The sequence below is a fragment of the Lepidochelys olivacea genome (genome assembly GCF_965140295.1).
Source record: "Lepidochelys olivacea isolate rLepOli2 genome assembly, chromosome: 11".
Lineage (NCBI taxonomy): Eukaryota > Metazoa > Chordata > Testudines > Cheloniidae > Lepidochelys > Lepidochelys olivacea.
Genome location: NC_140421.1, coordinates 64534854 through 64548739, shown reverse-complemented (window position 1 = coordinate 64548739; position 13886 = coordinate 64534854). Strand labels below are relative to the sequence as shown.

General features: G+C 41.8%; 1 protein-coding gene across 1 annotated transcript in view; it reads left to right on the top strand.

The window, feature by feature from the left end:
- The window catches only part of PTH2R (parathyroid hormone 2 receptor), a 107130-nt gene that overhangs the window by 72410 nt on the left and 20834 nt on the right, over positions 1–13886 (top strand). Inside the window, exon 8 of the mRNA XM_084642623.1 lies at positions 137–197. Coding sequence (XP_084498749.1) covers positions 137–197 — 61 coding nt within the window. The remainder of the gene's footprint in view (positions 1–136; positions 198–13886) is intronic.

Sequence of the window (13886 nt, the reverse complement as noted above, 5' to 3'; positions counted from 1 at the left end):
CCTTCTGGCTTCTTTTACAAGTAGTTATTTTACTTTCCCTTAAGGTGCAAATAAAAGGTAATTTTCTCACCCATGCCATCATTCTTCCAAATGAACCTACTCTGAACAGTAACCAATTAACTTTTCATAATTGTAGGATTTCCGGCTGTCTTTGTAGTAGCCTGGGCAGTGGTCCGTGCAACGGTGGCAGATGCAAGGTAAGCGGCAAAGATGCAGAAGGCGCTGTGAGCTATCTGTTTATGGAAAGCAGTCAGATTTGTTTTCATCTCTCCATTCCTGCATGTACCGCAGATCACGTGCTCCCATTCTTACCTGCAAACAAAGTGTCATTTTTAAACAGCAAAAGACAGATGCACCATCAGAGTGCCGGGGTCGATGGTGGAAACCTTAATGTAAAAGAGAAGAAAAGTGATGATAAAAACAATGGGCCAGTTTATTTACTGCTGTGTCTCAGCATGGCTCCACGGGTACCGAGAATAACGGCCTGCATAACCCTACTTTCCCTTGTTTACTTTCTGTGTGGCAAAGCTGAAAGATGATAATGGGCTAAAGCCCAACATAGAGCTTTCCTTTCTCATTTCCCGAAGGTCCGATAGTAAGTTAAATGCCCAAAGCAAATCATTCCTATTGGTCTGATAACTCATTGCTGTGTAGATCTTCGCTGCGATTATAAACCTGTTTCTATTGTATTTCTAAAGGGTTTAAAATCAGACATGGCATTTAGATAGTGGGCAATAAAATTGCTAGGCGTGCAGCTAGAGCACTGAAGAACGGTGCGTCATTTCCACTCTGGATCTTTTTCTGTTATATACCATTTACACTCAATGAGACCAAATATTGGGTTAGCCAGTGTTCAAACAACTGCTTTTTCTAGACCTCGTGATTGATAAGGTATTGGACCTTAAACCTGCCATTAACCCAGGATTGAATACTGATTGGCAGACATATCAAGCCAGTGAATTTTTGGGAGTAAATATTTTATATTTGCGGGGAAGGGGCGAACTCTCCTGACAGGCTGTTTCTGTAAACGAATAGTAACTGAAGCTGCTCAGATGTTTGAAATGTTAAAAGTTGGTGGTACTGAGGGACTGGTGGGGAGAGGGCAAGTGAGAAAATGAAAGTTGTATGATAAATGTGATTTATCACACGGTACCATAGTTTAGTACAGGGGTATCACCAGTACATATTGTATATATTCATATTGTGTGTGTGTATATATACACACACACACACGCTCCATATCCATTACTGCCCATTTTCTAAAAAGGGGCCCCCAAGCTGGCTTCTAGACACATCCAAAGGTTTGCACGTACCGTTAGCGATAAGTGAAAATAAGAGAATTTACATTTCATCCTCCCAGACTCTGTTGACAGACGAGAGTCAGGCATCTAGGGTGGGTTTTTCAAATGCACTCAGCATGGGCCTCCTGGCTGCCACTGAGGTCAACAGGAGCAGGGGATGCTGAGTGTTTTTGAAAGTCCCTTCACAACAAACAAGGAGCTAAGAAAAGTCATTCAACACTCCATGTGCATGGTAGGAAGGGACAAGCAGCTTCCAGCCACGGGGTGGGGGGGGAGGTGGAGGGAGAGAGAGCTAGGTGACCCTGCATGCCCCCCACATGTTGCCTTGGGATGATGCAGTGCAAGGTACCAAGAGAGGTGGGTGCGTCCAGCCAGGCATGGAGGTCAGAGAATGCCAGGCAGGGAGCATGGGGTCGGTCAGTCAAACACCCCTCCCCCCACCCCCGTGTGAGAGAGATGTGTCTGTCACCTCTCCCCATCTGAACCCTAAAGCCTTAATGAGAAGGTAAATAAAAAGAATCTAACGACCCAGTATTTCTTTTTAAGAGGGGCTCAGTCAACTTGATGTTAATTTGAACATTTGTACTGCATAGTTCTTTGAATTACCTTGAATATGAGTAATTTTACCATGTGGCCGGTATTCAGCATAGGAAAATATGGTCTCTCTACCTGTCACTCACAATGAGCAGATATTTGTCTGAATACACAATGTGCCTTTCTTCTAGGACATGAACAAAGAGTTGTCCAGCCCAGCTCAGTATATATTTGTGGGTAGTGAAAGTGATGCATGGTAGTAAATTGCTTTGAACCATTCCTACTGCCTGACAAAGGTTTGAACTATCGACATGCAGCAAAGCAAATCCTCAGCAATTATTACACAGACAAAAGTAAAGCTCTGAGAGGAAAGAATAATTTTCTGCACATATTGACGCAGAGGGCGAGAGCCTGGAATAAGGTCATAGATATTGTTTAGTAGTTGCTCCTATGATTCATCATTTCAGCTGAATCCAAGGGCAAGTGTTGGTGCCAGGTTGTCCACTTAATAGCCATTTGTTTGAGGTTGGAATTGTTACTGTTAGATTGCCGCTTGCTTTATCACTGGGACACAGTAATAGTGAAGACAGACAATTAGAGTCAAGGAAGTGCACTGATCTTGGAGTTTTTGCTTTCGAAGTTTTCTTTGCTATGACGCACTCGGGGGCCTTGATGAGGAGCAAGGCTGGGGAAGAGGGGAGCTTATGGAAGACATTGGGGCTCTGCAGCAGGATACACAAGGGATTTTACATGTCGACCCTGACAGCTATCCATGGGACTGATCCACAGGCATGGAAAGCTCCCCATTGACTTCAATGGGCTTTGGATCAGGCCCCTTTGAGTAGCAGCCTTATTAAACACACGGAAAACTCCCATGCAAATAGTGTCTTCATAACCTTTGAGAGAAGGTTGCTACGCCACATGGCCGGAAAGGAGCAGCTACGTCGTTCCACACCCCATCTCCACTCCACTCACTAGTTCTCATTCTCAAGTTCCACCACCCACAACTACGTCTCTCCAGCCTTCAGCTGGAACAACCCAACCTGCATCTTTAAATCAATACACGAGCTCGCCTATGCAGGACTTCAATTCTGACATTTCTATATTTAAAAAAATCACCGGCAACATAGATCACTGATTCCTCCGTTACCCTAAAAATTACAAAGAAACCAAGTTCCCTGCTCCAGTTTGCAGTCTGACACCGTACCACCAGCCAGACACCTGGGAACGAATTCTCTGTAGTAACTTGGAGCCCTCCCCATCTAGAGTCCCATCCCCTGTCCTTGGAGATATTTGCTGCTGGCAGTCTCAGAATGGTGTAACAGGGCTAGGAGCAGAACACATGACATTTTAGCTGATCCGTGCCCTCCAGGGATCTCTCCAGGATAAGCAGTTTGGAAAGGTGGCTTACAGCCACCTTTTTCTCACCCTCTCCTCAGAAGCTCTGAGCATGAGTCCAGGGAAGCGCAGAATTTGGTCTGAAAATTTGTACGCCAGAAGCTGCTGTGTTATGCCTGCATTGAAATGAAGAGAGCTGCATATAGAGCTAAGTGGTGTGAAAGGGCTGTACTGTAGCGGAAGTCCCCAGGAAGGGGGCTTTCAGGCAGCATACATGGCATGGTAACTACTCCACTCCTGGAGAAGACGTAACATCTCACACACACCCCGTTCCCACCTAGCTCTGCTAGCTGGTGCACAGTAATGGCAGTAGGGCCACATCCCAAAATTCTGCATACCCTTCTCCCCGTGAGGCAGTTAGCATCTGTGGGCATCCTGGTGGGCATGTGTGGCTGGCTCAGGGACATGGGGACCAGACGTGTGGGAAAAGTGCCCTGCATCTTTTCCTTGTGCATCCACACCAGGGCCAAGCAGCCAGACCATGATGGGGGTTTTAACTGAGGAACCTTAAAGGACATATAAAAATCCCCCTGCAAATCAACAGTGGAACTCTGGTTTTACAATAAAATGTACAAAAAATAAAAAACCCATCTCAGAACCCTCTTTCCATTGTGTGATGAGATTCATCGCACTTAAAGCCTGTGGTAAGGAAGAAAGCAGTGAAATCTGAGGTGACTAATGAAAAACATCATCGCCGAGGAGAGACAGCTGTAACTCTACAGGAGACAAAGGGTAGCGGCTCCTTTAATGTAGAAGGTGTGTATGAAGCTTTGATGTGAAAAGCCTGTAAAGAAGCCATTGTTCCCCGTTCCTGCCGGCAATTGCCAGTGTTATCTTCAGTCTTGACCACTGGAGGGCTGCTGCTTTGCAAGGGCACAGCACGAGTCACCAAACCAAGTGGCGGTGTGACCCCCATGTGCCATGGCCTGGCTGCAGTTTCTGTGGGTGCATTCTGAACCCATGCTTAAGCCTCCCCCTGCCACTTTCCTTCATGCAAAACATCAAGGTGAAAGGAAAAAAAAGCCTTTGAAACTTGAGTTATGGACCCAGCTGTCACAGAGTAAAATATTCCAAAGACATATAGGGCCTGATCTTCAGTCCCCAGATCGGACCAGATTTTGTGCATGTGCACGCAAGAATCTAATTTGCATGCCCCTCTCTGGAGGAGCCTACACAAATCTCTGATTTGTCCTGGCGTATTTATTTTATTGAATTCCATGACTGGATTTATTGGTATGTTTCCACTAATAGAGCTTCTGCCTAGGAGTATTGGACCAAAAATATTGAAACCTGGATTCTTCAAAGCCCATATTTAGACACCTAAAATAAGTGATCTGCTCGTTCAGCAGCCTGCTCTTCAGTTGGAACTGGGGCTTTTTTATGAATTGTATCATGCACCTGTTGATATATTTTCAAAGGTGCTCAAGCACTCACCTCTCCGACTGCTGGCAGTGGGACGTACAGATGCTCAGAACCTTCTGTTTGCCAGAAGCTGGGAATGAGCAACAGGGGATGGATGATCACTTGATGATTACCTGTTCTGTTCTTTCCCTCTGAGGCTCCTGGCGTTGGCCACTGTCAGAAGACAGGATGCTGGGCTAGATGGACCTTTGGTCTGACCCAGTATGGCTGTTCTTATGTTTTTAACCTTTGAATTTCCAGTCGTTTGGGATAGATATGGTCAACCAATGATGGTGTTCTTCTTAGGAAAACAAGGAGAGCTTGTAAACCTCCATTAAATACTTCTGGTCTTTTCTCTGTGCATGCACCCCAAAAACCAGAGGCTGTTTATTCAGCCGCAGCTTGCAGCTCTCCATTCTGCTGCACATTCCCAGAACTGCACTCCAGTGTGAATGGCGACCCTTTGACTTCTTCAAACATCTCCCATGCCTTGGCACAACCATAGCAAATTACTCGACACATACGGGAACTTTCCTTACAGATTCTTTAGCCCATCATGGTGCTATATAGAGATAATGGGGGGAAAGGGGGGAAGAGAAGTATTTCACCAGGTTTCTTTTTCAATTCAGAAGTTTGTCCAACTCAATTTTTTTTTAATTTCAAAATTTGAAATTTCAGCAAGATTGAAAAAGATGCTCATCAGCCCATGGGCTCTATTATTTTGAGTGAAAGAAATCTAAAGGAAGGTACTAACTTTTCTGTCAGTTGCTCAGTTTCCTTATAGTAGCACTCACTGGACGGAACAATGTCGGTCATTCCATTTTGATCTTTGGCAGAGGATGCTGTTGCAGGTTCTTTTGAAGTGTCGTTCACTACCAGCAGCCTTTTCACCGAGGATGTCACCATTTATCTTTTCTTGCTAGGCTGATACAGGAACATTTTTTTCCCAGTAAATACTAGATTGAGTAGCTGAAAGTTTCTGTCTCCCACATTCTGACTCACAGCAATCATTTCATCCACTCAAAACTGTTAGCAAGTAGCTCTGACTCCTGTTAAAAAAACAAAACAAAACCTAGTAATTCTCCACTGGCAGATATTGAAAGTTGCGTCAATTTCCAAAGATAGCTTGATAGTTCTTTTACGAAGAAAGGAGAGACTGTGATCCCTGTTGCACTGATGTATTCGTGGAGTCACTCTGCTGATGGAGTTATTCCAGATGTACACCCATTCAGTGGAGATCAGCATCTGGCCCAGAGTGTCCTGTGTTACCCCTGCATTTACTTGAGCCAGAGATTTTATTTGAATGTGCATTGAATTTGGCAGTCCAGTCTCCATTAACAGATGGCACCCTTCTCATCAGAATTCCTCTGCTTTAGTATCACTGAAGTTGGCCATTGGGATGCTTTGTCAGGGCGTCCAGAACTGTAAGCCACTGTATTACCCTTTGCCTTAGGAAGAGAAAGCTTTACAGGAGCTTAAACTGTGTGTCAGCAGCTTGTCTACCTCCCCAGCAAACTCCTAGAGACTCTGCCAGTCTCAGCCTGGCATTGCAGGTCACTCTCTAGTTCCCAACACCGTTCCCAACACCCCCCAGAAGAGCAGTATCCAGCCCCTAACATTGGACACTCACACAAACTACCAAGTCCACTGCCTCCAAAGAGCACTCATCAGCCTGTTAATTTAGCAGAGGACCTGCACTTTAATACACCGCGCTGAGATGATTTTATGCTAAAACCAAACAAAGGTTTATTAATAAAGAACCACAATTTAAGTGATAGTAACCAAGGATAATAGAAACAGACAATGGTTACAAATAAAACAAAAATAAAACATGCTTTCCAGTGTCTACAGCGTAGCAGATTACAATCTTGGTTTCAGGCAATTTCTCACTGAGTCAGTTCCCATCACCTTCAACCCACATGGCTGTGGGGTTCCATCTTTCACAGATTCAAAGAGCACAGGTCTCTTGGTCCCTTAAGTGATGGATAACCAGAATGTCTTTTTGCTTCTCCTTATATTCCCTGAAGTTCATTGTCTTTGCCTTCAGAGCCTGGGGTTCAGACTCCAGTCATGCTCGTTTGTTTTCCAGCGAGCTGGGTCCCTTTTCCTGCTGGTTTGATTACTCTATTTACCTTAGATGCAAATGTCTTTTGCTTGTAATGAGGCCATACTGTTGTCTCCTTTGCCTGTTAGCTTGATCACTCTGTTTACCACAGAGGCAAATGCATTATCCACTGGCTTGCAGAGCTTGATGCTGGCAGACCGGTCAATATACCTTCCTTTCTCTAGGACAACCTGCTTATCATCTCTACTTGGATTGCTTGGACTCAACATATTTTAGTAACACGTTTCCAGCACACCTGCATAACTCTTTATATGCTCACTGTACATATATTGCACAAGATATTAATGACCAGAGTGTCACTAGTTTTCATATGGTAGCTTACAAGATGCACTTTAGATAAATATTATGACAAAAGGGTGTGATGTGTAGTGAGTTTGTCAGACATGGTAACAATTCTCATTACAGATGGTGAACACTTTGCCTGTGGATATTGAGGGACTCATAGGGTCAATAGCCATATGGTCCTTGCGGTCCCTTCTAACCCTATTGTTCTGTGAGTCAGACTGGCTGCGATTCAAACAATGCTGCCTGGCAGAGTTTGTTTGTTAAGCAAAGAATGAAGAGGGAGAACACTCAACACAGTGAAGGTTTCCATTTTCCTTGTTTAGGAAGGCAGCATTCCTGGAAGGAAATATGAGCTGAGATCTTTTACTAACTCATGTCTCTTATGAAGTGGGAAGACTCTGGAGGCAAAGGCTAAGGGCTTGTCTATGTGGCAAGTTAATGCACAGTAAGTTGGAGAGTAAATCTACTGCACACTAGCTTTCTGCACACTAGGTCACCATGCGGACCCTGCTTCTTTGCAGTAAAGGCACTCAGGTCAGAGGGCACTAGGGAGCTTTTTGTGTGTGGTAGCAGGGTTCCCAGGCTAGTTAGTGATAGAAGGCGAGTGCGCTGTCGATTTACACCCTAACTTGCTGTGCACTAACTCTCCATATAGACAAGCCCTAGTACAAAGTACCCCATATCCTATTATCAAGTCAGTTTGAGGCCAGGTGAATACAAATTGGTGAGACATTAAAAAAAAAATCTGATTTTTAACATTTAAATCCCGATTTATTTTTAAAAATAAACCTATTTACATTGAAATTTGAAATTGACAATCTATGTTAAGGCCTAAACTTATTCTAATCTATTAAAATTAAATACAAAAACTTTTAAGCAGTACAAGTTTGCTGACAAGGTATTAAGAAAGTCAAACCCTGAACTGCTTGAACTCACTGGCTAAGCACTTGAAACAAGTGTGTGTTTGAAGTGCTAACCTGGCTTTTGACAGCAGTAGCCCTTTCTGCCAGTGCAAAGAGACTATTTCTCCATTTCAGTTTATTCATCTAATTCAGTTCAATGACTAGTTCATTCAAAGTTAAGAAACCAGTTGGGAGTTGAAAAAGCAAGAAAGCTTGTTTACTCCAGCAATGTATGAATAAAAAAGAAGGTGTGGGAGCGAGATCTACTAGTACTAGAATCGGGAAGGACATGGTGACCAGAAACAATCTGTTCAATTAATTAACTATGGGTAATACCACCTTTGTTTAATAAAAGCAGTTAGTTTTAAATGCAAAACGTGTTTTTACAAACTTTTTCTTATGTATCCAACACATTTAAGGTGGTTTTATTTAACAAAAAAATGCTTTTGTGCATTTTAATCAGATTTTTAATTTCCATCCAATTAAAACTTGGCACAGATCATAAATAAAAATTAATCATCTAGTAAGTAAGAGATGCATCATTCACCATTTTCTAACTGATAAAAAATAGAAAAACTAAGAATCTGAATAAATTAAGCTATATAACTGCTTCAATAAATGTGTGTAGATATTGTATATCCTGCTGGTTAGCAAAAAGGCGACAAATTTAACATAACGGCTACATTTAGTTGCAAATAACATCATAATGGTCCCTTCTGACCTTACCATCTATGAGTCTATGTTTTAATGGTTACCAACTACCAAGAATTAATGAAAATAACTGAAAAGTACAAATGCAAAATATGATTGAAACCGATTACGTAAATCAAGGTTTCCTGCTTGCTAATTAAAATCAGTCATTTTAAATTGCTTTGATTTAAATCAATCCACCCTGGTTTGAGCAAATTAGCCAGACTCGTAAATTAACAAGGGTTCTTTTCATTGTATTGCTGTTATGGTTATGGTAAGTGTTTATTTTTCTGGCAGTAGTTTCCTGTAATTGCTAATGAAAATTGTCCAGCAGTAATGGTCTGATGAGTCACAATCCGATATAGAGAAGAGCTCTGTTGGATGCCCACAGATGGATGAGACAGAATCATGTTTCAGAAAGCTTGGTTTCATGCAGTATGTATTGTCACTTTGCAATGGTATGGAAAGAATCTGTTTCTTTAATCAGACAAGATCAGTACTGGAGAGTTCCTGTTAATGTTTTTATGAGTTATTAGCATCAATGAAACATTTTTGATTCATAAATAATAATTATATGACCTGCACAGCTCAAACAATCGGAAAGGGTTGGGCAGACTGTGCTGTCCCAAAGCACATTACATCTTAAGTAGCTCCCTAACATGTAGAAGGAACATGCCTGCTACCACACATCTTTATGGGATAGCAGCTGATAGCCCTATGGGCCATAGGACAGCATGGCTCCTCTTGCCACTTTGTGCCTATGGAGGAGTAGCGAGGGAATGGTTCATGCACTCTACTGAGCACAGAGAATGCAACTGAGCTGGGCCTTTCCATTGACTGTGCACAGGTCCCCTGCCATTGTATGCTCACTTAAGGGGAAGATTCACACCCATAGATTCCCTTCTGCTTGCAGAGCTAGGGAGCATAGAATCCTAGAAGTGTAGGGCTGGAAGGGACCTCAGTAGGTCATCTAGTTCAGTCCCTGGAACTCAAGGCAGGACTACGTAATAAACACCTGTCAAGGATGGTCTAGTTGTCTAACCTGTTCTTAAAAACCTCCAATGATGCAGATTCCACAACATCCCTAGGCAATTTGTTCCAGTGCTTAGCCACCCTGACAGTTTTTAGGAAAAACTTCCTGTCAAACCTAAACTTCCCTTGCTGCAATTTAAACTTCTTGTCCTATCCTCAGAGGTTAAGGAGAACAGTTTTTCCCCCTCCTCCTTGTAACAGCCTTTTATGTACTTGAAAACTGTTACCATGTTTGCTCTGTCTTCTCTTTTCCAGACTAAACAAACCCAATTTTTTCAATCTTTCCTCCTTGGTGATGTTTTCTAGACCTTTAATAACTTTTGTGGCTCTCCTCTGGACTTTCTCCAGTTTGTCCACATTTTTCCTGAAATGTAAGATCCAGAATGGGACACAATACTCCAGCAGAGCCATAATCAGTCTGGAATAGAGCAGAAGAATTACTTCTCGTGTCTTGCTTCCAACCCTCCCACTAATGATCATCCCAGAATGATGTTCACTTTATTTTCAACGGTGTTACACTGTTGACTCGTATTGAACTTGTGATCCACTATGACCTCCAGATCCCTTTCTGCAGTACTCCTTCCTAGGCAGTCATTTCCCATTTTGTTTGTGAGCAATTGATTGTTCCTTCCTAAGTGGAGTACTTTGCATTTGTCCTTATTGAATTGCATCCTATTTAGTTCAGAACATTTCTCTAGTTCGTCCAGATCATTTTGAATTTTAATCCTATCCTCCAAAGCACTTGCAACCCCTCCCAGCTTGGTATCGTCCACAAACTTTATAAGTGTACTCTTTATGCCATTATCTAAATCATTGATGAAGATATTAAACAGAACTGGACCCAGGACCGATTCTTGTGGAACCCCACTCAATATGTCCTTCCAGCATGACTGTGAACCACTGATAACTACTCTCTGGGAATGGTTTTCCAATCAGTTTTACACCCATCTTATGGTAGCTCTGTCTAGGCTGTATTTCCTTCGTTTGTTTATGAGAAGATCATGCGAGACAGTATCAAATGCCTTACTAAAGTCAAGGTATACCACATCTACTGCTTCCCCTCCATCCACAAGGCTTGTTACCCTGTCAAAGAAAGCTATTAGGTTGGTTTGACACGATTTGTTCTTGACAAATCCCTGTTGACTGTTACTTGTCACCTTATTATCTTCTGGGTGTTTGCAACTGGATTGCTTGATTATTTGAGCCACTATCTTTCTGGGTACTGAAGTTAAGCTGATGGGCCTGAAATTTCTCAGGTTGTCTTTATTCCCCTTTTTATAGATTGACACTATATTTGCCCTCTTCCAGTCCTCCTGGAATCTCTCCAATCTTCCATGAGTTTTTGAAGATAGTCATGAAATGGCTCCGAGATCTCCTCAGTCAGCTCCTTGAGTATTCTAAGATGTATTTCATCAGGCCCTGCTGACTTGAAGATATCTAACTTGTCTAAGTCATTTTTAACTTGTTCTTTCCCTATTTTAGCTTTAAAGCCTATCTAATTTTCACTGGCATTCATTATGTTAGATGTCCAATCGCTACTAACCTTTTTGGTGAAAACTGAAACAAAAAGTCATTTAGTACTTCTGCCATTTCCACATTTTCTTTTATTGTCTCTTCCCTCCACCCCCCATTGAGTAATGGGCCTACTCTTTCTTTGGTCTTCCGCTTGCTTCTAATATATTTGAAGAATGTATTCTTGTTACCCTTTTATGTCTCTAGCTAGTTTGATCTCATTTTGTGCTTTGGCCTTTCTAATTTTGTCCCTACATGCTTGAATTGTTTGTTTATATTCATCCTTTGTAATTTGACATAGTTTCCACTTTTTATAGGACTCTTTTTTGAGTTTCAGATCATTGAAGATCTCCTGGTTAAGCTAGAGTGGTCACTTGCCATACTTCCTATCTTTCCTACGCAGTGGGATAGTTTACTCTTGTTCCCGTAATAATATCTCTTTGAAAAACGGCCAACTTGATTGGGCCTTGTGTTATTCTCTTCCAGTTTGGAGTCTTCCAGCTATTTCTTATATTGAAAAATCATCATCAATGAAGTCCATTGGTAGGAAATGGAGAGCATTACACTGTGCTAATGGAAGAGCAGGATAGAATTTTTGTCAAAAAAATGGCTTTTCAGCAGAAAATGCTGATTCATCTAAACCAAAACAGTTCACAGGAACGGTTTTGACAAATGTCTTGTTTTGAAAAAAATTCAGAGTTGTCACAATGACCCGTTTTGATATTTTTTAAAAGAAATATTCCAGGTTTTAGTTCAAAATTACTTTGTTTCAAAAGTTAAGCTTAGTGTAGTTTTAAAAAGAGTTACAATTTTAAAAAAGAACTTTTTTGAAACTGAACTATTTGATGGATTCAAACTGATTGAATGGTTGATTTTGTGATTGTTGGTTAGCAAACATTTTCAAGATTTTGACTTTTCATTCTGAGTCAGGGTGGGAAAAAAATTCAAAATCTCAAAAGTTTTCCTTGGATGGGAAAACCATTTATCACCCAGCTCTAATTAACAGTACAATATTATACATTTCTTTCCCGTCACGTAGTATAGCTTAGTGTAACAAAGTATATCCACTCATCCTAAATGTACGGAAAATCAAAACTATTGGCACCTATCACTGTGGCTTGTGTGCACATTCCCTCTACCTCTGTCTGTCTGTCAGAAAGGAGAAAATCACCCTCAAAATTCAGACTAAAAATAAGGTGCAAATTTTTAACAGTGAGGGTAATTAGCCATTGGAACAATTTAAGGATGAGGTTGATTCTCCATCACTTTAATTCATTAAATCAAGACTGGAGCCCAGATCCTTAAAGGTATTTAGGTACCTAACTCCCATTGATTTAAAAGGGAATTAGGTCCCTAACTACTTTTTAGGAGCTGGGCCTGGATGTACTTCTAAAAGATGTCCTGTAATTTGAATAGAATTTATGGTCTTGATGCAGAACTCACTGCGTGAAATTTTCTGGGCTATGTAATGCAGGAGGTCAGACTAGATCATAATGGTCCCTTCTGGTCTTTAAATCTGTGTATTGATTTTTTTTTAGTTTGTCTAAATTCAAACAGCCTTTGCTTCCTTTGTAAAATAAACATACTTTCCCGGTGGAGTAAGTGGTCAGAAGAAATCAAGTACAATATCTTATTAATAAAAACAGCAGCGCTGTTTGTCTGTTACATGCCATATATTCTTGCCTGATTTCTTGCCATTCATGGATATTCCACAAATTTGCCATCAGAACATAACCTATTCTGCAACATGCTTAATTGCCAGATTGACAGCCCCAGAGACTGAAAGGCCTTTATCAAACTGGGGTGGTTTGGGCTGTTGCAGTTCAAGGATCCTTGCCTTGTCACATCACCATGATTAAACTCTGAACTGAGGGAGCTCCCCCACGCCGATGGGTAAGTCAGTTCTTGACCTTGCTGCTGAGTCTTCCAGTGAAGATGTTGATTGCTCAGGTGGTTTTTGTGATATGGGCATCTGCCAACTTGAAATTGGATGGAGACCAGCGACTGGCTTCACAGAGCTCATTCAACAGCACTCAAAAGGAACCAGCTTCCACTAGCAGTAGGCTGTCACTTATACTGTGCAGTCGGTGACTTCAGTCTCTAGGGCTATCAGTCGGACGCCTTTCAAGAGAGCTACATTCGGTACCGAAAGAAACAATCGATTAAAGAATATAATGTATTCCACGTAAGCTGTGTACATACAGGCATTTAGAAGGAACACTACTGGTGTATAAACCCCCACTATGAACAGCAAATATCCTCCAGCCAGGTCCCACTCTTCTGGCTTTTTTTTAATTGAAAATCCTATTCTTATCAAATATCTATTTTGCAAGCTGATCACCGATGTATGGGCTGAACAGCAGGTGATGCAAATCAGCATTACTCCATTGAAGTCAGTGGTTCAACACAGATTGACACTAGTTGAAGCTCTGCTCCAAGGGTGAGGCCCCTACCCAAGAAGTGGGGAGACCTGGGTTCAAGTCCCTGCTTTGCTATTGATGTTCTGTGTGACTGTGGAACAGTCAGTCTCTTTGGGGCTTCAGTTCACCATCCAGGAAACGTGGATAATAGCACTTCCCTGCCTCAGTGAGCTGTTTTGAGGAAAAATGCATTATTCTGAGGTGCTCCGATATGACAACCATGGGCATCAGATAGACAATGTAATTACTGATGGAGTGGCACTCTGATGAGCATTCAAAGGCATTT